Below are 26,838 nucleotides of genomic sequence, written 5' to 3'. Positions count from 1 at the left end.
AAATAAGACGTCTGTTGGTGAGAGATACTACCCTGAAATGTCGAATAAAGCTTTATTTAAGCTTTGTGCTACTTGCTCAACCAAAATGACCAAGACCAATGGTCATTCGGTTTGCTTTAAATGTCTGGGTGAAACTCATAACATTCAGAAATGTGAGCACTGCCAGCGCTTTACACCTGAGGCTAGAGCCGAGAGGTTGATTAGGCTACAGGCTTTCCTGTGGAAGAGGGCGATGCGTGCTACTGATGTTGCCAAAGCCCCTTCTAAACCACCTTACATGAGCGGCAGATCTGTCCGGAGCGCTGCCTCAACTCCGAAGTCCCGTTCCCCGGATCGGATCCGACAGCCCTCTACCAGCGTTTCAGATCCGAAGGGAGTCCCCAACGTTCCCTCTGGTCCTCGGACCCAACAGCCTCCAGAAGGCTCAGATCCGGGACAGAGCTGTAAACATCGTTCAAAATCACCTTCAAGATTGGAACCGTCAGCTACTCCGACTCTGAAAGCTAAGAGGGTGGCATCGGATCCGTCTCTGCAAACTACGTTGGATCCGAAGACTTCGGATCCGAGGATATCGGATCTGAAGCCTACAGAACCTGGACCCACAGTTCAGCCATCTGTTGAGGGTACTTTCTCGGTCACAAAGTGCTCGGCTCTGACTATTCCTGACAAGAGATTGGATCCAAAGGATCGGAAGTGTGGCGGTAAGCCTTCACAAGATGCTACATCTGCCAAGGAGGCCAAAAGGAAGTCAAAACACAGGCATTTGGCCGCAGTGCAGACTGAGCAGACTCTTTGGGAAAGGCCCAAGACTCCTTCCCCTCACACCAGATCGCCCTCGTGCCATTCTTCTGTCGGTGAGAGCGACTTATGAGACGCCCATTCTCCCAGTTCACCTGGGTGGACTACCTGAGACCATACTTACGGAGAAGGCTTGTCTCACCATTTTTCATATCGCTATAGCGGGCATGGATCAGATTATTCTGGACCACTTCATGACTACTCCTTAACCTCTGGTAGAGATGAACAGGAGGTACCCAGGAGTGATTACTCCCGTCAATGGTTCCCCTGATTGGGATCTGACCCAGGTCGGGGTCAGAGCCCTAGTCCTCCCTCAGACCCTTCTCCTGAGGAGGTCATCATTGGAACAGGACAAATTTCACTGAGTGAAGACTACCAACTTTACACCGAGCAGATGCTCCGGATGGCTCGTTCCTTGGAAATTGAAGTCTCGGCTGGCAACCCAAAACCCAAGGATAAGATACTACAGTATATTTACTCCGGTAATCCTGCTACTATTACATTACCGATTCCAGAGGGCCTGGTGGAGGTTATCACCGCAGTATGTGAGAAGCCAGCCTCTATCCACCCTACTTCTTGCAATTTGGAAGCCCTATACAAGACAAGGGATGATGTATCTACTTACCTGTTTTCACATCCGCCGCCATCTTCTTTGGTCACTGAAGAGATGCAGGCTCAGCAATGACAGAGTTCCCATGCTGTACCTGCGGATAAAGAAAGCAGGAAATTGGATTAGTTGGGCAAGAAGCTATATTCATCTGCAGCCCTAAACCTGGATAGCTAATTATTCAGCTATCATGGGAGCTTACCAGATTTTTCTCTGGAATAGAATTATGATTTTCATAGATAAACTCCCTGAGGACCAAATGATACTCACTAAGGTCATTATGGAGAAAGCCTTACGATTATCAAAGCAGCAGATTAACGCTGGTCGCAATTCAGTAGATACATCTGCGAGAGCTTTGGTTTCTTCCATCATTCTCCGTAGACATGCTTGGCTCCGCACTACAGCTCTGCCTGTTGAAACACGAAATAAAGTGGAGGATCTAATCTTTGAGGGACAGACTTTGTTCTCCAATAAGACAGATGAGTATCTGTTGTAGAAGTGCAAGGATCGGCTTACAGCCCGTTCTTATGGGGTTCTTCCACCCAAACAACCTTCTGATCAGTGTTACCAGTATCACTCATTGCAAAATTATAGGGGCAATCACCAGAGATACCAGACGTATCTTCATTATGGGTCTTACAAGCAGTTTCAGCCTTCGTTGGGCTCATAGCCACGTAGGAGACCTAATAATTAGCCCCGCTGCAATCAACAGAGTCCTAGTAACAAGAAATCTGCTACTCAACCCAAGCAGTTCTGACCATCCAATGAACAGTCCGTTGTTTTGGGGGGCAGACTGGCTAGTTATGTCCAAGCATGGGCTGAAATAGTTGGATTCTGAATATCGTTAAAGTTGGTTATAAAATTCAATTTGAAATTTACCTGGAGTTGTCTCTTCTTGGTTTTTCACAGCACACCTCTTCTGACAGCTTGCAGGCGGAAGTGAAGGCTCTGCAACAGAACGGGGCCGTGCAGGAAATGCCCCCTCAGGACTTTCCTTGAGGTTTTTACTCTAGGATGTTTCTGGTAGATAAAAAGGATGGTGGAGTTCGCCCTATTTTAGACCTTAGAGGGTTAAATAAGTTTATCAAGGTCAAGAAATTTAGAATGCTTACACTATTCATTGTGCTTTAATTTATGCCTGACAACATGTGGTTCGCTGTCCTAGATCTTAAGGATGCATATTTTCATATTACCATACACCCTGATCGCAGGAAGTTTCTCAGGTTCATTTGCAAAGGGAAAATTTTCCAGTACCAGGTGTTACCATTTGGACTGTCTGCAGCGCCCCGTGTATTTACCAAGTGTACGGCCTCAGTGGTGGCTTTTCTTAGAAAACAAGAGTCCTCAGTCTACCCTTACTTGGATGACTGGCTCCTATCCACCACGTCAGCAGAGGCTCTCCAGGAACAAATTAAGATAGTGGTAGATACTTGTTCCCGTTTGGGACTTTTGGTAAACCTCAAGAAGTCGGCCCTTACTCCTGCTAGGAGGATCTTATTTATAGGTTTGGTTTTGGATGGAATCTTGAATAGAGGATTCTCGCCCTCAGAACGAGCTCAGTGAATCAGTAGGATGGTAGCTCACTTTACTAGGTGCAGGTTCCAATCTACAATGGCTATCCAGAGGCTTTGGGGGCTTATGGCCTCCTCCACGGCGGTCACTCCCATGTCCCGATTATACATGCACACCCTTCAGTTATAGTTTCTGTTGGTACACGATTTTGAGGGTGCCTCCTAGGACAGAAAGTATTCCATCCCTCGTGGAGTCATCCGTTCTTTGGGATGGTGGCTTAGTGAGGCGAATCTACTTAAGGGTATAGCTTTTGGTTCTATTCAATCTCAGATTACTATTTCCACTGATGCATCCACTATAGGGTGGGGTGCCCAGTGTGGGTCTCTTAGGGCTCATGGGACTTGGTCAGACCAGGAGAGGGAGAGTCATATCAACCTCTTAGAATTGAAGACCATTCGTTACGCCCTTACCGCTTTTGCAGATACCATACATCACAAAGTTGTCCAGATTCTCACAGACAATTGTACGACAGTGTTCTATCTGAACAAATGGGGGTATCACCTCCAGGGCTTTCTGCGACTAAGCGGTTTGGATTTGGGAGTGCGCTCTGGATAGAGGCATCTACATTCAGGCCGTACACATTCCCGGTACCACAAATATAGTGGCAGACAAACTGAGCCGCATGGCCTCCAACAATTACGAGTGGACCATTGCAGACATTTACCTGCGCAAAGTCTTCGTAGAATGGGGATTTCCCGAGAGAGATCTCTTTGCATCAGAGAGCAACAGGAAGGCCCTGCAGTTTTGCTCCAGAGGAGGCTTAGGTCCCAATTCCCTGGGGGATGCATTTCAGATTATTTGAACAGGACATCTGTTTTATGCATTCCCTCCTTTTCCGCTGGTCTCCAGAACGATCAGCAAGATTCAGAGGGACGGACCCCACGTGATTCTAGTGACACCTTTTTGGCCTAGGCAACCCTGGTTCCAGCATGTCATGCAGCTTTCGCAGGGATTGTATTATTGGATCGAGCTGAATCCAGACCCCCTTTCCAATGGGGATTTGGTATCACAGCCTACCCAAACTGAACCTAATGGCTTGGCACATCCCGGGTCAGAGAGAATGTCAGAAAGAGTAACTGAAATCTTACTCAATGCTAGAAGGGACACTACTCACAAATCATACTCTGCTAAATGGAGACACTTCGAATCTTGGGCTGCTCAGAGGGGTGGATGTTTGGAACTGCCAGTTGGCTTCCATTTTTGAGTTTCTGTTAACACTAAAGGATGATGGCCTTTTCAACTCTTCTGTTAAGGAGTATTTGGCAGCTATTTCAGCGTTCCATCCCAAGATAGATGGAAAGACTGTTTTCTCGCACAGTTTGTCTAAACCCTTTCTTAAATGTTTACAGAATGTTTCCCCAGGTTAGAGAAATTGTACCTCAGCGGTCTCTTAAGTTAGTCTTGGCCGAGCTCATGAAAGCTCCTTTTGAGCCATTGGCTACTTGTGCATTGAAGTTCCTGTCTTTTAAACTTTCTTTCCTAGTTGCTATTGCTTCGGCCCGCAGGGTTAGTGAACTAACGGCCCTTAGGTCAGACCCACCTTTTCTAAAAGTCCATCAGAATAAGGTGGTATTGAGGCCTGATCTTAGGTTTAGACCTAAAGTTTCCATACAGTTCCATACTTCACAGGACATTGTACTGCCTGCGTTCTTTCCATCCCCTTTGAATAATTCTGAGAGGGCATTGCACTCGTTAGATGTGCGTAGGGCAATTTTGTTTTACCTTCAGCGTACTACTCAATTTAGAAGGGATAAGCAGTTGTTTGTTTGTTGTTCTGGCCCTAGGAAGGGGAAGGCTGCTACCCCTCAGTCTATATCCCAATGGGTTACTTTGGCAATTAAAAGTTATTGGCATGCTAACCTATCTTGCCCCCTAGAGATTAAGGCACATTCTACGAGGGCCCAAGCATCTTCCGCTGCATTCTTGAGGGGGATGCCACTGCGTGACATCTGCAGAGCCGCCACTTGGTCCTCCTTGGAGACATTTGCCAAGCATTATGCCCTAGATATACTGGAGAGGAAAGAGGCTTTGGTTGATCAGGCTGTTCTTCAGTTGCTTTTTCAATGAGTAACACACCCACCTCCAAGGTAAGTGGCTTGTGAGTCTCCCATGTGGGACTGCACAGAAGACGGACTATGAAAACAGAGTTGCACTTACCGCAACTGCTGTTCATTAATGTCTTCTGTGCAGGCACACAAACCCTCCCTTCTGCCCCGCCGTGTTCTTCTATAATTTCTATTGGGAGGTTCAGTGGCACAGGAGAAACTGAGGGTGAGGGGGTGCCGCCTCCGGATGGCGGGAAAAGCTGCGCATGCATGTTCGTTGGACTGGCGCCTCCTAGTGGACATTTGGTTAGAAAAAAGTTCCAGTCAGCAGGCCTGCGTGTGTGCAGTCCCATGTGTGCCTGCACTTAAGATGTCAATGAACAGCAGTTATGGTAAGTGCAACTCTGTGTGTTGTTGTTTTTTTAAAAAATAACAATTCTTGTGTACTGACGTTTCTTCTTATTTCACAGATTGTTATTCATGCATTGCAGTGTACTCACTATGTAATCCTTTGGCAGCTAGCAAAAATCACTGAAAGCAGCTCTACAAAGGCAAGTCTTGTTCTGATGCTATTAGCAATTTATAGTTACACTGCTTGGAAGCAGTTTAGAAAACTATAATTACACTGCCTTGCCATGCAGGCTTCTTTTGTTGCTACTTGACCTGTCAGTATGATGAGCAGGGGGAAAGAAGATAGAGGGAAGAAGGCATAAGGCCTTCCAGATGGGGGCGGGGGAAAGGATGAGTCTACTGGGCCAGGTCAGAAAGATTATGCATTAATTTAAGCCTTGCATCTCTGTCTTTGGTTGTTAATTTTTTCAGCACAACAAGCTCTCAGCATGCTTTTTTCTCTGATGAGCAAGTATGGTTACAACGTTTGCTGTTTTAATGTTTTTTTTTTAAAGGAGGACCTTCTGCGCTTAAAAAAGCAGATGAGGGTATTTTGTCAGATCTGCCAGCACTACCTTACCAATGTAAATACTGCTGTTAAAGAACAGGTTAGTCATTGTTTGATGCTTCTGTGGTCTGTTTTAATAAGCAATTGAAGGAGAGTCATCCAGGCATCTAGAGAGAGATTTTTTTAAAAAAAATTCTGCACTTACTTAGAGGGGAGAGGATGTAGTTATTTGGACACATTTAGAGTATTGGCAGAACATTAATAAAGTTCTTACGGCAAAACAGAGCTGTTAAACAAAATGAGGGAAGAAATGGGTCTTCTCTCTACATCCCAGAAGGAGCAGACCCTTGTCTAGGTAGGAAGGAACTAACTTTTGGTAGCTACTTCATTTATTTTAATTTTCTTCACTATTTTTAATAGTAGCCTAGGGACTTTCTTACCTTATCAAGTTCAGTGGAGCTCTCTGTCCAGTCTGATCTCAGGTCTGTAGTCCCGGATCCCCACCATATAGAGAAGAGATAAGAGATTAATTAGTCAATCCAGGTTTTTCTTTTCTTAAAGCAGCATGTACTTGCTAACTTAAAATTGTATGCAAAGAAATAGAAAATGCAGGTACAGCGTTAATGGAAAAAATGGTATCCCTGAGTAATGAGATACTGCTTATGAAAAAGCAGTAAAGGTGTGGAAAAAGGTGTGTCAGTGTTCTTTAGATGCCTGGAGAAGCATACTTGCTTATTACCAAAGTGACGTTTTAGTATAAAAATTGCAGTCAAGTAGAATAGTATTATATGATTTGTATTGTCGAAGGCTTTCACGGCCGGAGAACGATGATTGTTGTGGGTTTTCCGAGCTGTATTGCCGTGGTCTTGGCATTGTAGTTCCTGACGTTTCGCCAGCAGCTGTGACTGGCATCTTCAGAGGTGTAGCACCAAAAGACAGAGATGTGGCTGGCATCACCTCTGAAGATGCCAGCCACAGCTGCTGGCGAAACGCCAGGAACTACAATGCCAAGACCACGGCAATACAGCCCGGAAAACCCACAACAACCATTATATGATTTCCTTAAACCTTTTTGTCTTGCTTAACAATTGCTGTAATTTGTGATAATGTTGTGCATCTATGGTTTCAGTTCTAATGTCAGAAGTCATTTCAACCTCCTGTTGTTACTCTTTACAGGCCTTCACTATTTTGTGCGATGTATTAATGATCTTCAGCCATCAGATCATGTCAGGTGGACGTGACATGTTAGAGCCACTAGTTTACAGTCCTGATTCTTCATTGCAGTCTGAACTGCTCAGCTTTATTCTTGATCATGTTTTCATTGACCAGGATGATGATAGCAACAGTGCAGGTACGGGGCTGTAGAAACAGTTTTCTACTCATTGGACAGCCACACCTTTGCATTTTATAAGTCATCAGCTTCAGTATTTCCTTTCACAATACTCTAGAATAGGAACTGGAGGCTGCAAGGCCAGTTTCAGCCCCTACAAGAATTTCCACCAGTGAAGGCTGTGTGTCTGGGAGCCATGGTTGCTGTATCACCTGTTAGCTTGCTCTAGGGAGTAGAGATGGAGTCTACCAACCCCCGCCTCTCCTTTTGACATTCATGGCTGCCTGGAATCTTGAACGCAGGGAAAGGTGTTCTTGGTAATATTGTTTGACCTTGATAGCATATTAATCAAGCCTTGACAGGTCATTCTTAGAGGTTAACTGGGCTCAGCTTTGTTTAAAAATATTCTTTTTATTATTGAAACGTATTTTGGTAGACATCCTATATCAGTTTACCTATCTGAGCCCCAGTGTTGCATGGCCTTGTTGATCTTTCCTTGTATCATTTAACTCTACTTTGTTGTCTTTGTGTTCTTTTGAACCTTTTGTGGTTTTCCATACATGCATCAATTAATTTGGGCCATCGTGTGCAAACCCCAAGGAATCTCTTGTTCTAGGGGGAAGTTCGTACATACAGCATAGTAAAATACACTCACACTGTAGCACTTCAGAGTGCTGATGAGGATTATCATGTTGTCCTCCTCCCTCATGAAAAAAATTGGTTTCCTTTGTGTAATAGCTTTCTGTGTGTAGGAATCCTTTCACTTTTCTTTATGCCATCATGTGAGCCTCCATCTGCTGGCTGGAGGGATCCAATCCAAATACTTGCATGTCACTGCAGTGAGAAGTACAGTTATCAAGTTACATAATCTCAACTGCAGCATCTCTGGTTTGCTTTGAAGTTGTCCTAAATTACCTTTAAAACTTCTCACTTTTGTGTTTTGCCCTGATTTGGGGTCCTTTAAAAAGAGAGCTCGGGGGTTTCTGTTCAGCAATATTCTAGCTGTATTTTTTTTCAGTGCTAGAAGAAAGATGCAATGGGATATAAGTTGTCTGGATGTGTTTTTTCTCTGTATGCTGTTTTTGATTATGTATTATATTTTAAGTTTTTTTAAGTTAAGCTGATACAAGAGAAACTGTAGAAACTAAAACAAAGACTGCTGAGATGCTTTTGTCTCATGGCTGTGACTGCCTTACACACAAATACCCACCACAAACCTCCCTTCACAGGTTTCGGAGATTTCTGCTGCCTTCTTTCAGCAGCTTCAAAAGCCTTCTCTCCAAGGGGCTCCAGCTGTCACTAGCCCAGCATTCCAACTACTCTCATTGGCTGTTTCTGAGGGGAGACGGAGCTGAAACCAGTCCTGTCCGTCACAATGCCCTATATCCAACCACATTTTGAGTGCTTAAAAAAACTTAAGATTTTAAAGAAAAAGCTTCAGAAGGTGTATGGGCAGTTGATTTTGCCTGTAAAGGTTCTCTGACTTAATAATGGTATTAAATAGATAAATAATAAAATTTGATTGTAAGTGGTATAGGATTTGGCTTAAGTATTATGAGTATTTGAATATTTTACACAGGAAGATAGTAGTCTAATAAATGGACCTAAATAAAGTATTTGTAGTATCTAGTAGTGGTGTGCAGGGCCAGGGTGATTTAGGTTTACCTGAATTGGGAAAAAGATTCAGAATAAAGGGAATTGGAAAGATTCGGGTTTGCTTCTTAAAGTTTTGGCTGTTGTTTTCAATGGAGAACATGCTCCCAACTTTCTGAGAGCCTGGGGGGGCATTTTCTTTACAAAGCAAACCAAACTTGGAGGGGACCTTTTCCTAACTCTCCTCTGACAACCCTCCAAGTTTCAGAACAATTGGACTTTGGGGGGCCATGTTATAGCCCCCCAAAGAAGGTGCCCCCATCTTCCTTCACTCTCCATTATTCCCTATGGGGAAAAACAAGAGGGCTTTCTAGGTGGCTTGGGGTGGCATTTTGCAAGCAAAATGCACCCAATTTTCAGGGGACCTGCTTCTACATCTCCTCCCACCCTCCCCCAAGTTTCAGGGAGAACCTTTAGGGGGCCATTTTATGGCCTCCCAAAGAAGGTGCCCCTATCCTCCTCCACTCTCCACTATTCCCTATGGGGGAAAACAAAGGGGCTTTCTAGGTGGCTTGGAGTGGCATTTTGCAAGCAAAACGCACCCAATGTTCAGGGGACCTGCTCCTACCTGTCCTACCATGCTCTTTCCAAGTTTCAGGGAGATACCACTTCAGGGAGATAGCAAATGTGGTTCTCTCACCACACCATTTTATTTCTACTGTGGGGAAGACTCCCACACAGCAGAAACACATGGATTGTGGCTGCCAATGGTCGCAGCCACAGCATGGCTACACTACACACACCCCAAGCAGCCCCTCAGAACCACACTCCCCCTCCCACAAAAAACTAACCACTCCTGCAGTAACTGCCCAACCACTCTCCATTGGTTTCTGTTGTGGGAATATCCAGACTTCCACAGCAGGAACCCATGGAATGTGACATCTATGGCCACAGGCATAATCCCCCTTTCAATCTACCCCCCCAGCAGCCCCACAGACCCAAAGACACACACACCCAAGTTCCCCACCACCCCCAGAGCAGGCTAGCTAGCCACTCTCCATTGTTCCCATGATGGGAACTTTTAAACTGTCTTTCCCAGGGCAATTATGCACAGGCCAAGGGTGCCACAGTGGAGGGCACACTCTTGAGTGCAAGCTCGTCCCTGGAAAAGCACACCTGAACCACTAACACTCACCCCCAAGTTCCCTACCACCCCCAGAGCGGGCTGGCTAGCCACTCCCCATTGTTCCTTATGAGGGGAACCAACCTTAACCCCAGGGAATAACACACAAACACACATTGAATGAAGTTCAAAATTTTTTATTTTTTAGCTTTCAGTTACAGCATTAACAGCACATGACACTAGTGTCACATCACAACAGTCTCCTAGGGCAGTAGCACTACAACCTTCCTCACATCAGAGAATCACCAACACACACACACACATACACACACAATCACTTGCAAAAAGATTTTGTTTCTTGGCTTTAAGTTACATAGCATGGAAGGCACATCACAACATATCACAACAGTCTCCCAGGGCAGTAGCACCACAACTATCCTCACATCAGAGAATCACCAACACACACACACAGAAGTACTTGCGAAAACACTTGCTTTCTTTGAGTTCCTGGGCTGAGGGTGGGAGACAGCATACAACAACAGCAGCACAACATTTACAACCCCCCCCCCCATAACTATAGTGACTCCAAGGAAGCCAAACCACAGTGTCACACATCCATTCCACCCAAACTGAACTGGGGGGAAACTCTTTCAACGTAGTCCAGCAGAAACATTGTCATTTCCTGCAGCTGGGCTCTCAGTTCAGCCAGTGGGGAAACATCACAGAGCAGAACAGTACCTAGCCACAAGCACAACACAATGGCATTTGCAGAGCACGGTTGCAGAGGTTTCCCCCCACCCCCTGCTAGCTTCAGGCTGAACTGGAAAACACCTGTGAGTTAGTGTTGAGATGCAGCCTTCATCATCAGCTGGCAGTGGCCCCCACCCACACCATCCCTACCTGCCCCACTCCTCCCCCAACATGAACATTTTAAAACTTTTTTTGTTTAACTTTTTGATGTTGTTTAACTGTAAGCAACATCAAACAACATTAAAGAACATTCTTCCTCAGCACTGCAGTATAGCTAAGTTTGGCAGCTCTGGGTTTCTTGCTGGGAGTCTGTAACCTAACCTAACCAGTCCCTATCTAACCTGTCTCTCCCTCCAGTGGCAATCAACATTTCTGGAGCATGTTGTTATCAGAATAAATTGGTGCCCACGGGGTCTGTGACAGTTTTGGGTCATTTTTTTTCCTGTTGCGGGGTGGGGGGGAGCCAAATTGCAGGGTGCATTCCCTTTGGCACTCAGTTCCACCCTTCTGGTGGACATTTTTCTACTTGTAAAAGTTTAATGTAGGGAAGAGTGTGATTCCTCAGGTACTAGACTCACAGAGGATGCAGGCCACAAGGTGGGCTCACCTCATTCACTCTGGAAGTCCACTCCTTAGAAATCGAAGAGCCGAGAGTTGACCTTCAGGAAGACCAACTGCTCAACTCTCCATGGGAGAAGGCGAGAGCAATGTGGGCTGACAATGTCTCCTGCGTAGGAAAAGACGCGCTCGCTCTCCATGCTCAGAGGGCATGAGAGGAGCCACTGCGCCTCGAGGGAGAGGTCCGGCCATACTGCCTCCTTCTTGTCCCAGTAGCTCAGCGGATCGGTGGACAGCAACTTGCAGGGCTCCGCAAGGTAATCCCTGACCACTGCCTCTGCCGAATCCCCTCTCACACGACTCAGGATCTCAGAGGGGCCAAGGGCCCGTCGGAGAATCTCCATCTCCATGGACATTCTGGTGGTGGCCACGGGGGGAGCCTGCTCAGAAGGGGTGTGAGAGGGACCCGCAGCGCTATGTCCCCCGCCCGTCCCCTCGGATGACAGGCGTCCCCTCTTGGCTTGCCTGTGCCTCACCTGCGCAGAGAGGGCATCTCTGGCTTGGGTGAGGTTCCCAACCTGCTTGGCGAAAGTGCCCTTAATTCGCGGGTCGCACATGGTCGCCAACATGTACAACTCCTGCGTGAGAGGCATTAGCCTAGCAGCTGTGCCCTGCTGCAGCCTTCTCACGAGCGTGTGCACTGCTGGAACACTGCATGTGGTGCATCTGGGTCCACAAAGGAGGCCAATGAACTCTGCAGCATGTGCACCAGAGGAATGACCAGACCCAGGGTTGCCGTGTCAGACAAGACCTCTACAGTGAAGTCCTTGAAGGGCTTCAGCACATCCACTGTCTGGGATACGGTGAGCCAGTCCTCCTGGCTGAACTCACCCACCTGACTCACAGCATCGCTCGCTGAGAGCCACACCTCGAGTGCAGCCTGCTGCTCCACCAAGTGCTCCAGCATGGCACAGGTGGAGTTTCAGCAAGTGACTATGTCAGAGATCAGGACATGCTCCGGCACGCCTGCCCTGGCCTGCTTCTGGTGCAGTTTGTGAGTGGATTTCACACTGCGAGAAGTGACTTGTGAGTCCCTGACATTTCTGCAGGAGATACTGGAAGTCACGAGTCGCGGCGTTCTGGGGAGGAGCCCAACCCAAGCACAGCTTTCATCACTAGGTAAAGTTTGTGAGCTGCACAGTAAATGCGCTCGTGGCTTGCCTGCCGTGCCACTGCCCTCATGTTCTGGCTACCATCTGGCTACCATGCATCCCATGATGACGGTGCCCTCGCCTATCCAGCCATCCAACTCCCTCCTCAAGATGGCCGCGATGTTCTCTGCCGTGTGCGACACGTCAAGTACTTCGGCATGGAGCAAGGCCTTGCAGTAGCCAGCCTGGTGGTCTCCGATCCTTCCCTGCCTAACTCTGGACACCTCACCCCCACCCTGAACGTATTCGGGTTGCCACCAGTGTGCAGTAAGCGAGAGGTACGCATGCTGCACACTTGGGCAGGTCCAGATGTCAGACGTGAAGTGCACAGTTCTTCCGGCAACGCGGGACAACTGTGCCTTCACGTAGTCCCTGGCAGCCCTGTAAAATGAGGGCACCATGGCCCTGCTCAACATTGTGCAAGCAGGGATAGTGTACCAGGGAAAGGCATCACGGAGCAGCCCACTGAAGCCAAAGTCGTCTACTATGGAGAAGTCAAGTCTACTACGACTGATCTGTTGCCTACAATGCTGGCACTGGGCAAACCGGGGGTCCTCTGTTCTCTGGAAGTGAATCCAGATATCAGAGGTAATGGGGGCCTCACGCTGCACAGGAGAGGCGCTTACAGGCCCCCCAGCAGACACCTATTGTGAGGTGCTCAGGCGCAACATACCATGTCCCACTCTCAACTGGGCAGTTGGAGATGGATGAGGATAAAGAGGCTGAGATGTGGGCTCTTCCACCACAGTCTCTTTCTCTAGCACCCTCTCCTCCTGCTCAGCTGTGAGAGGCCTGCTGTTGACCTCAGAGAAAACGGGAGGACTGCCCAGCAGGGGGTTCCTCCTGCAGTTCCTCCAACATCCTACGGGTCCCTGGGGTGAACTTGAGGGACGGAAAAGTCTCGTGCCCCAAATCCCAATACAAAGGAAAGCCCTAAATCCCAATACAAAGGAAAGCCTATTACAACTAATGTGCCCTGCCTGGCTCCAAGGGTGGCTGGGCAGTGAAACCCTAGTCAGGGGAGAACTAATGGGCAGCCTATTTATATGAATATATCTCTATATATAATTTGAGCAGACCCTAACTCTTAACTAATTCTTTTCCTACTGAAGCCGATTTACTTGAAAACTACCCTTGGTTCCCTATCAATTTAGTTCAGAGGGCAAATACTCAGTGAAGGCCTAGTGGCCTACAACTAGCCTACCTTCTAAAAACACTATTTAAACTATTCTGGGAAACTCAAAGTAGAACCAAACACAGCTAAACTAACAGCACTAACTATAACAATTAAAAACTTTAACTCCCCCGGCAACAATAAGCCCCATTTGTAACTTTAAATTCCCTTCCCTTCCCCCTACCCAGACAAGCAAAAGCCCCCCCTATAGAAAACCCAGTGAGTCATTGACTCTCTCACCTGCAGTCCAGCGATGGTCAGGCAGGCAGGCAGACAGGAATCCCCCGGGTGAAATCCTCTCCTCCTCAGTGGCAGGTTGCAGCCAAACTGGAGACGAGAGCCTCTACAAGCCGCAGCAGCAGCGAGTGTCTCTCTAGGCCAGGAACAGACTGGAAGCAGGTTAGTAATCCAAATACTAATGCTCCCCCAACAAATGGAGAAAATCAAGCCCTAAGCCTTTAAACCTTTAAGGCCCAGGCCCACTGGAAAATAAAAGCCACAACTAAACTATAAACCCCAAACAAAAAACAAATGCCCCAGCCAGCAGCCACTCGAAGCAAAAAAAAAAGCAAAAAAAGCCACCCCCCCACACACAAGGATCCACCCCCACAAAAAAATTAAGTAAAAAGCTTCAAATTAAATTCCATTCCTCCCCACTTCACCCCTAAATAGAAAATCTCTCCTACCAGTCTCCTGAATTCCAGCACTGAGTCAGTCAGATGATCCTCATAGGCACAGCAGAAGTCCATTCAAGGCAGGGCAGGCCAACACAGAGACAGTGAGACCAGTAGGAACACAATGGAAGCTGGCCCAAATGCCAGCCTCTAATTTAAATCCCCTGCTGCATCTCCTTCCAGAGAGTCCATTGGCTGGAAGGAGAAAGCAGCAGTGGGATTGGACACTCCTAACTCCCCCCTCCCTTCTCTGATCCCCCTCCCTCCTCGTACTCCTAGTCTAGCACTCACCCCTCCGCACCCCTCCCAACCTGAAAATTAGATGGGAATCTCTGGCTGCTTGCATTGCATTGCAATGCAATCAGTCAGCAAATGGCTGCCTCTGGCTATTCCGAATATTTCCAAAGCAATCCGAATCACTTCAGAAATATCCGCTTTGCTTCGGAAATACTGAATCTTTCCAAATCAGGCCCAATTTGGGTTTTTAACCCAAATTGGATACCTGAAGCGCACACCCCTAGTAGCTAGCAAGACGTGTACTTGCAGCATTAAAGAGTGAAAGATGTTCTCAGGTGTTCAGTTGATTAAGAAAAGGGGATGAATCCAAGTTCTCCTTAATACTATGTGCAGTCCTTTTTTTCCCTTTAAGATGGTCAGCAGGATGACGAAGCTGGTAAAATTGAAGCTTTGCACAAAAGAAGAAATTTACTTGCAGCTTTTTGTAAACTTATTGTATATACTGTGGTGGAAATGAATACTGCTGCAGATATTTTCAAGCAATATATGAAGGTAATCTTAAATATTCTACATTTTTCTGCAAATACAAAGTGGGACTGTGTTTTTATTGTGTGTAATGAACTAACTTGTTTAATATTAAAATGCAGAGTAAGAGTTGTTATATTAAAATGGTTCCGTTCTCTGTTCCAGTTGATTATATGGGACTTGTTCCTCTGTAAGAAACAGTAGTGACATTTGAATGTTTGCATTTATGGCAATTTCCCCCTTTTTGTCTTAAATTTGCTTCTGACACTACTGATCATACAAAATCATATTTATTGGTAAATGTATTTATTCTAAGTTGCAGCCCTAATGGCCCAGACTATCTTCTCAGAGCTGGGAAGCTAGGCGGGGTTGGTACTTGGATGAGAGACCAGTAAGAGGCTGCTATGCTGAGAAAGGCAGTGGCAGATCACTTCTGCTATCTCTTGCCTTAAAAACCATATGGCAGTGTCATGAGTTGGTTACAACTTGAAGGCACATTATACGTTTATCTCTTCTGTGAATGAAATTCTGTCTGTTCTCTGTTTTTCCCTCTCTTTAGTATTACAATGATTATGGAGATATTATCAAAGAAACAATGAGTAAAACAAGGCAGATAGACAAAATCCAGTGTGCAAAGACACTTATTCTTAGTTTACAACAGGTAAGTCTTTCTCCAATAAATTACCTAGTCTAAATGCTGACTAAAGATAAACAAGTCTTTAAAATATAATTTTTAGTTCAACTCTTTGGGATCTATGATTAATTCACTTTTTTCCTACAGTTCACTGTGTAGGTGGATCATAATTGTTAGATGCTGCTCAGGTAATCCTCCCCCCCCATTGTGTTCGGGATGGGAATTGTTAGCAAAACTGAATATTATTACTTCCATTTGCCTCACTGTAGAGAAGAATGAATGGAAAATGCTTCAGGTTAAATGATGTAGAGATTCCACATTCAAATAAACAGTATTTTCTGTTCATGCTCTTCTGCCACATACATGTGTGAGTGAGAGTCCCTGTCCTGATTCCTGGTAGACAGGGTGGATTTGATTGAAATCACTAGTTAGGAAGACAGGGCTGAAATCATGGTTTTCTATATAAAAAAGTTCATCCTTGCTGGTTATTATAACTCTTAATACATATTCACAGCTCTGAGATAGAGGCAGGTTTCATTTTTAGAAGGAACATGCTATACGTTTTTATGTACTGATTTATTTTGAAACTTTCAGGATAGTTTTACAGCTATGTCAGAAAATAAATGGTTTGTTATTTATCAGAGGTTGTTGATTACTTCTTGCCCAGCTTTGAGGAGAAGCACTTGGCTTGCTTGTGCTGTAGTTGGAAGGCTAATTGGAGTGTTGCTGCCCCATGGTGCCCCCCGCCCCTCTGTGAGCTGAACTTGGAGCCAAAAACTGTTCCTTGATGCTCTCTCCCCTTACTGTCTCACAGCTGGTCTGTGGGTCCTGTTTACAGGATCCTGGATGCTGTCTAGACCAAGCATTGGTAGTGAAGATCCAGCTGAAAAGTTCCTTTAGTTGTCTGAAGGCAGCCAATCACTAGTCCTACCTTCACAATAGCTCTGCTTACTTTCCTAAAAAGGTGCCACATTGGAGATCACTGACCAAAATAATCTTTACAGGAGCCTCTAGGGCAGTATGAAATTAGGCCTTAAGAGTGAATATTACCTAAACTCATTTTTGAATACATCATTTTTGAAACTTTTCTTAAACATTACATGAATATATTGTCTTATACATTATAAATTGATAACTCGTTTTCTAGATGTCTTTAAGATATAATTAGCTTAATTAGAAGCTACATTTGGATAGGTTTTCTTTAAAAAGTACTTTATCAAAATCTGATTTAAAGCAAAAATCTGATTTAAAACAAAACAAAGAATTTTATCCACGCTACTGCTAGAACCATGGGACAAAATATTATTCAGTCATTTTTAGTCTGTTATGGGTCCTGAGTATATGTTACCTACAAAGTATTCAACTAGTGCTGGATCTTCATTTGTTAAGGCTGATATTCTAATATGTTAGCTTAATTCCACTATGTATGTTTAGTAGCTTATGTGCACCTCATACATTGTTTACTTCAGACGAGCCAGTTTTGCAAATTGAGTACTAAACTGTTGCTTTGCACATTATAACAACAGATCAGTCATTCAGGAATGGAGCAGAGGCCAGTTCTTAGACCATACAGTAAATTTCATAGTATTTTCACTAAGTAGGTACTTAATTCGATTTCAAGATAATCTTAGCAAGTCTCACTGAAGGGTAATATTTGAGACCCAGTACTCTATTAATGGACTAGCTCTTAAGTCTGTTTTACTTAAAGTTGCTAGAAGTTAATTATTTAGAAAGAAATTCTGCATGGGGAGTCTGTGCTAGCAGTATTTCCGCAGAACATTAAACTATTCAAAAATTGTATTGACTGAAAAAAAACCTCTCTTCTTTATGCAGCTTTTCAATGAGATGATTCAAGAAAATGGTTATAATTTTGACAGATCATCGCCAACTTTCAGCGGCATTAAGGAGTTAGCTCGACGTTTTGCTCTAACATTTGGACTTGATCAGCTCAAAACAAGAGAAGCCATTGCCATGTTACACAAGTAATTAAAGTTTCTTTGCTTCAGACAATAGTAATGTGGCCTGCATTATGAAGGACTGCTAGCTCCTTATGAATGTGCAGAAGATGATTGATACTCACTTTCACAATCTCCAGGAACTGAAAGGAGGCCCAAAATAAATAGAGAAGTTAAACTGAATCAACACTTATGAGAGATACATGAATACTAAATTATGGACGATAAGTCCACAAACTGGGGATTTATAGTCCGTAATTTAGTATTCATGTATCTCTCATACGTTCAGGCTAATTGCAAGTGTTAGTTGTCATAGGCATAGCTTTTTCAGAATAGTTTTAGAGGAAGCTCAGAATTGCAGATGAAGCTGTCTTATACCGAGTTAGACGCTTTCTCTTTCAAGGTCAATATCAGTCTACTCTGCCTGACTTACCAGGTTTTCAGGAAGAGGTCTTTCTCATTACCTTCAACCTGATCCTTTTTAAAACTGAATATGCTGGGGATATCCAAGAATGTACCCTTCATGATTATAGAGGCAAAAAGAGAAACAATATGCTAAATATCCAAATACTGGAAAAATGTAATTTTTTCAACCTTACAAAATGCTCATTTCACAGCATTTGATGCCTTTAAAGTCTTTTAGCAACAGAAAAGTATAGACTATTACATGGTTTCCATTCTTCTGTCCTTTTATTAAAACTTCATTTAGAGACTTACTCTGATTCCTAATTGCTTTCAGGGATGGCATAGAATTTGCTTTTAAAGAGCCTAATCCACAAGGCGAGAGTCATCCACCTTTAAATTTGGCATTTCTTGATATATTGAGCGAATTCTCTTCCAAACTTCTCAGGCAAGACAAAAAAACAGTGTAAGTATTTTTAGTAATAGCCATTATTTGGAATTTCTTATAGCATGTGCTGTCTTATTTAAATATCAGGTACACTGTTGGTGTTGGGGAAAAAAATAAAACATATTTTAAGTCATGTTGAATGTTTCAAGTGAGTTAAGTAACTCAGTGCCATGTTTAAATCTCCTAAACTAGGCTTGTTTTGAATAAGCATCAGGCTTAAAAACACAAATATTATCACACTGTGAAATGTATTTAATAGGCTTGTTTTCATGGTATTATGATTGGGGGGCACAAAGATCATGAAATTCCTTTCCTAGAGTGGCCTACTTGCTGTATCTAAACCTGGCCCTTAAACACCAAGTTAAGGTACTACTCCCTCAGAGGACTTTTGATGCTGAGTATATGACATTTGAATATTGCAGCTCATTTGTGGGTACTATTTGTGATTTTTAAAATTATTATTATGTTTTACAGTTTAAACCTTATTTATAGAGATCATAAAATGTAATATAAATACAATAAAGGAAGACTTAAGCCATTATGATAATCAGGGCTGGTGAGCTTTGTCATGAATTGCAGAAACTTGCCAAGATGTAATTGTCATCTGTGTTTTTCAGAATTTTGAAATAAAAGCCGAGAGTATGTATAGCTAGCTTTTTAACTGTTTGTTCATGTGACTACAGTATATGAAATGTGTATTTAGTACTAATTCTTTGTTCTTTTAAAGATACGTTTACCTGGAGAAGTTCATGACTTTTCAGATGTCTCTCCGAAGAGAAGATGTGTGGCTTCCGCTCATGTCTTACAGGAACTCATTGCTAGCTGGGGGTGATGATGACACTATGTCAGTCATCAGTGGAATCAGTAGTCGAGGGTCTACAGTAAGGAACAAGAAAACAAAGCCGGCCACAGGGAAACGGAAACTACCTGAAGGTTTGAGTCCTCCTTACTGCACAGTATGATTGACATTTGACTTTTAACATCAGAGTGGCTGTGTAAATTGTGCTGTGCTTTTGGGTTTCGCATTATATTGGGACCTCCCTTGCTCATGAATTTCTGTCTATTCATTCTCCCACTCCTATCTAACTCTGCTTAAATCAGATGTCATATTTTCTGATCTCCAATGACTTGCACCAATTCTTCTTGTCTCTTTCATGGTGTATTCTAGTCATAATCCTGCCCTGTTATCCAAGAAATTTTAGGCAAAATATAGACCTGTACACATGATCCCTCTGTGTTCATAAGCCAGCAGTTATATGGAGGAAGATAATGGCGCCAGCATGCTCATTCCCAAACTTGCTCTCCATGCATTTGGTCAATGTGTACATGTGTGTACAGGCCTAATGACTAGTGGAACCAAGAGTTGTCCCCAAACTGTAGTTTGAAGGAGCACTTAACCATTGATTGTGTTCTGACAGGGGTCTCAACTGATTGTCTGTGTTCTGACAGAGGTCTCAATAGTCTTATGACTAGAGCAACCCAGGAAAGAAAGGAGGGATTCCTTTGGAAGAGAAGGAGATAGCTTGTTAACTCATGGCATGTTCCTAATCTCCAAATCCTGTTCACACCTGAATTGATCCTACTTGTGTTGGCTATTTAGTTTGACAGAGCAGGATATAATATCACAAATAAGGATATCAGAATATCTTAAAACATGATTTTACCATGCTTGTTGCCAGTGCTCTGGGAAATAAAGTTACTCTTCAGTAATTAACACAGGAAACCTTTATGCAGTAGAAGTATAGAAAAAGATGCCATGCCAGTGGGCTTTTTATTGGTGTTCTGTGCTTTTTCAGATCGCTTACAACCACGTTGTTATTGCAGTTTACACTGTGTTGTATTAGCATGTCGACTGACCTGAATTTGTTGGGTTTTCTCTCTAGCTGAGGAGAGTAGCAGTAGTGACAGCATGTGGATGAACAGGGAGCAGACAATGCACACGCCAGTCATGATGCAGACGCCGCCACTCACTTCCACTATCATGAGGGAGCCCAAAAGATTACGGCCTGAAGAGAGTTACATGGGCGTCTACCCAATGCAGGCTGAACACCATCAACCTCCAATTGACTACAAGTACATACGTGAACTTTTAATCTCTGTACTATGTTGCTGGTCAATTATTGGGTCTGCCCCTGTTAACAAAGAAAAACATTTTCTTTCTCCCAAGCACGCAGGTAACATGGATGTTGGCTCAAAGGCAGCAAGAAGAAGCTGCCAGGCAGCAGCAGGAGAGAGTAGCAATGAACTATGTGAAACTGAGAACCAACCTGCAGCATGCCATGTAAGTGTAAGCAGAGAGCCAAAATTAGAATTGATCTCACTTGCTCTTTGCTGATGTTTTAAGTTCTGTTTCTATTCTTTGCTTCTAAGATTTGATTTTAAATGTGATGCTAGCTGAGGCAGAAGAGCTCACCCATGAGACTTTGCACTCACAAGGCATCTTTCAAAATTGGGGCTGCTGCAGATGCAAAGTGGCCCAGTTTAAATGAGGTGCTGTATGAGTTCAGAGTCCTATAGGCGAGTTCTTCTTCCTCAACTGGCACTATATTTAAATCAGGCTTTCTTGCATCACTTTTGAGTGACTATATGGGGCCACTACTTAAAAGTAGTTCTCAAGTGTCTTTTACACATACGGCCACCCACAGTTGCCCAAGTACTTCTTTTTTAAAAGTTATATTTCCACTGGGCAACTTGGATGAGCCATCTAGCTCTTTGTAATGTCAGCCATTTTTATTGATTTCAATAACCCGAAAAGAACTTTTCATACTTCTGCTTTTTTTGAAGAATATGAATGAGAGGTGTAGTGTAGCCACAGTGGGCAGAACTTTATATTGACAGAATTAATCGTGGAAGGTGGAGAAGGGACACAGAAATAGAAATGAGAAAACAAAGGAAAGCATGAACAATGCTTAAGTAAATTTAGTATTTGTATGGTTCTTTCCAATCCAGCAACATTTGTTGGTCATCCAAAAGAAATACAAAATCTAATGGATTTTGCTAGATTTGTGTGCAGCAGTTGCTAGATTAGGGCTCAGCCTTGATGCAAAGCTTCTGTATATGGGATTGCTTTGTTTATATTTGCAACATAAATTAGGGAAGCTTAGCATACATCATATAGTTACTTACCAAGCTACTTTTTATTACCATTTCTGCGTGTAAATAACTTCATATATATACTAGTAGATTACTACTGTGATAAATTGCGTATTCAAAGAAGCTGGATGTTCTTTTCTTTTTCTTTTTTTAGTCGACGTGGCACAAGTTTGATGGAGGATGATGAGGAGCCAATTGTTGAAGATGTAATGATGTCATCAGAAGGTCGCATTGAAGATCTCAATGAAGGCATGGATTTCGATACTATGGACATAGATCTAGTAAGAAAAATCATTTACTTTGCCACTCCACTCTACAAATATTTGTGCTGTTGTGTCTATTAACATTTATTTTGTGTTAGCTGAAACTGATTAGGTTATTTTCTGTCTTTTGCCCAAGTACATTGATTGAGGAAAGTGGCCAGATATTGATGAATGACTGGGTTTCTTTTTATACAAGACTAGCAAAAGTGTTTCTGTGAAAGTTTGGAGTTGTGGTTATCGTGTAAGTAGAATATATCTGGTCTTTTTTTTCCACAGCCACCTTCAAAGAATAGGAGAGAGAGAACAGAGCTAAAGCCAGATTTCTTTGATCCCGCTTCAATCATGGATGAATCAGTAAGTGTGCTAGAAGAAGCTAGTGAATTAAAAAATTCATCTGTAACATTCAGGGGTCTACAGGGTTCAGTCACCATGGCAAATGTTCCTTTTCCTAGGCCTGGAGCTAGGGTAGAAGGTGCCCTATGCAGCTGTCATTGATGGTGCTCAGAATGCCATTGAACTCAACATTACAGGATAACCCCTGCCCTCCTGCTGAGCTTGCAGCTGGATGAGGGCTCACCTCAGGAGTGTCTTGAGACTCTCCAAAACTGACCCATAACTTCAGAGACCATGCCCTGCACTTTCAACATCTGCTTTCCTAGAGATATTTTTCGGTCTTGTATCTCTTTTTAAATTTTTTTAAGTAATAGATAGAAACGGTCGCCCTTGGTATTTTCCCAATAGTCTTAACTTTGGTTGGTAGTTGACTGTTAAAATATCTTGGCTCCAACAGCTGGCAAAGTAATAAATCATTAGAGGAGAGAATAATTCAGTATTTAATTTGAATTTTCCCTCTTTTTTTCCTTTAAAAATATGCAGTCTAGTTTGCTTTCAACCAGACAATCTACAGACTAGACAAACTAAGGCACTTCAGAGAGGATTGAAATCAGTTGGAAAAATAGCTGCAGTTCACATGTGGCACCACATGATGGCAGTAGATACTAAAAATGGAACTAATGATCTGTGGTTGCTGTAAATCAGCACTTGTTAAAATTTTTGACACCCTCCCCACTTAACTTTGAAAGAAAGCATAACCTTAAAGAACTTAGTTATGGACAATTGCCCTAAGTCTGTATGAAACTGAAGTCTGGTACTATGTCAAGAAATGCACATTGCTTCCCATATTACCGTTGTCCTCTCTAATAAATTACTTGTAATCTAATGCAGCCATATTAAAATTATTAATTCCAAATGTATATGACATGAGCACTTGGAAGATGCGTGAAGTCTTCTCTGCATCTCTTTCTGACTCTGTAGCTCCTTCTAATCCCGGGAGAGATTCTTCCTGAGATTTGGGTGGAGACCCAGCAGAGGAATAGCCATGAGAATTGGGAAGGAGCTGTTCTGAGGAGGGGGAAAGGAATGAAACAGCCCTTCCATTAGTGTAGTTCTGCTGAGGGAAGAGTAAGAAGGGGGCAGTTTCATCCCCTTCATTGCCACCCACTAGCCTGCACTGTTGTTCCTCTACACTGCTCCAAAGACTCCAGGAATCATCTTTCTGAGTTGGAAGGGGCTGCTGGCACAGAGAGGAATGTGAGAAAACCAGTATTCTGTGCTCACACTGTTGGAATACAGGTCATTGTTTCATTAGTCTGTCGACTCTGTCGCGCATAAGTTTGTGCTACATGTATTGCAACTTTGGCTTCTGTCCAGATACTAAAATTGTCCTTGTTAAAAGTTTGCTTCACAAATAGCTGAACACAGTTACAGAGATTGAAGCTGCTTCATCTTGATGCTACTTTTTACATTTCCTTTTACCTAATTTACATTTTGGAAAAGCAAAGAAGTTGGACTTTGCCATAGTTCTCTGTAGTGATGATCACTTTCAATAAACACGCACAGCATGTGTGTTAATTATAAAGCATTGATTTAGGCAATGAAGAAAAATGTAAAGCTTGGTTTCTTGAATTTTACACACTTTTTTCTCTCTTCTAGGTTCTTGGGGTATCAATGTTTTAATACCAGTGCAGCAAATAACTCTGCCGTGAAGTCATTTTCTAATATGAAAGAGGAGATTTTTAAAATTAAAAATTGTGGTAGATACAGTGATATTCTGAACAAGATTTTTCTCTAAGGAGAATTATGTGCTTACAAGATCAAGTGCATTGAAGGGGCAGTTTTGTTTGCCTGAAAGATAAAGGACAAGTAAACAACCTGAGGATAAGCTACAGTTTCTGTTGGAAAACCAGTATTTTATTTATGTAATATTAGTTTATTTCCAGATCCATAGTAGAGATTCAATTTTTTAAAAAATTCCCTGTCTGTTGGGGAGGTGCTTGGTACAGTTTCAAGCTCTGCTCTTCATAATTAGTTGGATGCATTCAAATGATTATGATTTTTTCCTAGATTATATTGTTGGGATCTTGTCTTGAGATGAGAGGGTGCTTGTTTTCAAACCCTGGCATTTGTAGGACCAGAAGAAAAAGTTTAAAACATTTCAGTTCGTTGCTCAAATCCTGGTCAACAGAAACTTTTGGTTCAGTTATGAAAATAATAGAAAATACAAACTGATTATTTTAGATTTTTTAAAATGGAAAAGCATCCCAACACTTCCTTATTGCATATTCATGAACTATCCAGGAACCCATGAACTGCCGGAAAGCACTGAGATCAATCCTGCTTACCCATTAACGACCCTGAGAGTTTGCTTGTCCTTTAAGAAAAATGTAATGTTGTGAAATTCCTTCCAGTAGTGCCACTGTATTTTGTCTCCAAATAAAGAAGCTTATTGTAGTATGTTTGCAGAAAAATTCTAAACAAAAAATATACAGCTTATTAGAGTGTGGGAATAGGGGTCTAAATTTTAAATAAAATATATATATATATAAATTGGTGCTGATTTTATAATTGCGCAGTTTGTTTAGTTTTTTCTTACTTTTAAATTCCAACTTAAAAATTATGAGGTTTCAGAAATATATTGAAAGTTTAACAATGTTTAAAAATAGATGAGCATGAGAATTCATGCTTTAAAATGATTTTTAAATTTGTATTTTATATTGTTTTATCTATCTGTCTTTGCAAGCAGTCTTCAGGTTAATGATACTTCTAACAGGTTACAGTACATTTCCTCTGTATGTAAATTAATTGGATAATAGAAGATTCATAGATACCCCATAATATTCTTTGAAAGCTAAGCTTTAAACTTCATGACGTTCACAATTAAATCATCCTAAAACACATGGATCTATGCCATTTTGACATCAACTCACTCTGCAAAGCTTAGGCAGCTAGACATCATTTAAAGGAAATGTTAACTTATATTACATATGTATATTTTTTGTCAGTTGTCTCTCAGTTCTTGAGGTATATTATTTCAAATCATTCCATGCGCCTTAATACGCTTGCAATACAATAATTTCCCCAAATGAGCAACTGTAAAGAGACTTCATATTAATTAAGAAAAATCAGTCATTTGGGCTGTGGTAGCCATAAACCATAGGTTCTCTAAAGTATCATGGCAACATAATTATTTTGCAAAATCATGGGTTTCAATGAACTCAGAGCCAGATCTGCCTAACTCCATTCTTCATCAATGCTCTCATGTCTAAAAGTACTGCCTATCTTAACATTGTTTTCACACCACTGCATTTAAATAGAACTGCTGAGAGGACTGTATATATGATTTTAAACTTTAAGTTGATTTTTTTCTTACTCTTGAAGGAGTGTTTCTTTGTGACAGCAGTTCCTACAGCTTTATGTTTTCAAACAACTAAAAAAAATGTTTTATATATTTACCTTAACCTGTTGTCCTCCACATTCTATTGTCCTAATTGTACTGTTTTCTGATTTGTATTTATGTCTTGAGACAAGTAACTTTTTGAATAAAAATAAACCTACAGTATGTTGTAAGTTTGATCTTTTTGAATCAAGGGTAGAGGAAGACAATACGAGTGTGAATGGTGCAAATGTTATGTTTATAAAAAAATTAAAGCTTTTTCCATGTCTTTTAAGTGTTTGTCTCAGAATTGGGATAATGTATGGAAAACTGCACTGTTTTATATTTGTAATAAATTGTACAAGTTTTTAAAATGTGAATAAAGCACTAATTGGGTTAATAATTTAAAGTAGAGATGTTATGCAATCATGATTGGTCTAAATATTTCTTCAGCAGGAGATAAGCTTGTGTCTTTGCTCTCCTAAAACATTGTATTATCAAGCTTATCAAGAGAGTACCTGCAAATAAAACTTGAGGTGTATAATGTACACATGCATATATATATATATATATATATATATATATATATATATATATATATAATTGGTTCGTATACAATAAACTGGAAAAATAATAGCAAGTCCATGTTCAGTAGGAGCTCTCAGGTATAATTTTTTAAAAAGCTTAATTTCTGCTTAATTATAAACATATGCTTTGGACCCAGTCCAGTAAACTTAATCCTGCAATTCTCTGCATGTTTGATAGGCAGGAGGTTGTATTCAGCGAGGCTGCTGTCTAAACAAACATGCATCTTGTCCTATTTAAATCAATTAGATGTAGCCACGAAACATAACATAGAACTGGAAGGGATCCCAAGAGTCATCTAGTCCAATCCCCTGCATAATGCAGGAAATTCACAGATATTTCCCCCTCACCTTCCCCAGAGATCCCTGCTCAATGCCCAGAGTCACAATTGACTTCCATGATTTTCAAAAAGATTTCCATGTTGCCTGACTTCTGGGTTGTGCCCTATAGTTACCCATGATTGATCTATATAAGAACACTCACATTCAGACACTGGCTGATAACCTCCGATCTTTTTTGCTATGTCTCTTTGTTATCCAAAAAGCCAAACTATTTAAATATCCCAAATCGTTTAGCTTCAAGTTTTAGGCAATTTTTTTCATAGGTTCAATTCAGACTGCTCTTGGATCATCAGTTCTTTCTGGAAGAACT

At 42.3% G+C, this 26,838-nt stretch overlaps 1 protein-coding gene across 3 annotated transcripts in view; it reads left to right on the top strand.

Annotated features, from left to right (window-relative positions):
- The window catches only part of STAG2 (stromal antigen 2), an 85,540-nt gene extending 59,755 nt beyond the window's left edge, over nt 1-25,785 (top strand). For all 3 annotated transcript variants that reach the window (XM_054995986.1, XM_054995987.1, XM_054995988.1), the window contains exons 22-34: nt 5,493-5,573; nt 5,928-6,020; nt 7,097-7,271; nt 14,983-15,122; nt 15,655-15,756; nt 17,563-17,711; nt 18,424-18,552; nt 19,262-19,467; nt 20,418-20,607; nt 20,702-20,815; nt 21,782-21,908; nt 22,167-22,244; nt 23,883-25,785. In XM_054995986.1, coding sequence (XP_054851961.1) covers nt 5,493-5,573; nt 5,928-6,020; nt 7,097-7,271; nt 14,983-15,122; nt 15,655-15,756; nt 17,563-17,711; nt 18,424-18,552; nt 19,262-19,467; nt 20,418-20,607; nt 20,702-20,815; nt 21,782-21,908; nt 22,167-22,244; nt 23,883-23,906 — 1,608 coding nt within the window. In that variant the 3' untranslated portion in view covers nt 23,907-25,785. The remainder of the gene's footprint in view (nt 1-5,492; nt 5,574-5,927; nt 6,021-7,096; nt 7,272-14,982; nt 15,123-15,654; nt 15,757-17,562; nt 17,712-18,423; nt 18,553-19,261; nt 19,468-20,417; nt 20,608-20,701; nt 20,816-21,781; nt 21,909-22,166; nt 22,245-23,882) is intronic.
- The last annotated feature ends 1,053 nt before the right edge of the window (nt 25,786-26,838 follow it).

Source organism: Eublepharis macularius, chromosome 13 (assembly GCF_028583425.1).
Source record: "Eublepharis macularius isolate TG4126 chromosome 13, MPM_Emac_v1.0, whole genome shotgun sequence".
NCBI classification, from domain to species: domain Eukaryota; kingdom Metazoa; phylum Chordata; class Lepidosauria; order Squamata; family Eublepharidae; genus Eublepharis; species Eublepharis macularius.
The sequence above is the reverse complement of the archived record's forward strand: the minus strand, read 5'-3'. Positions and strand labels throughout refer to the sequence as shown.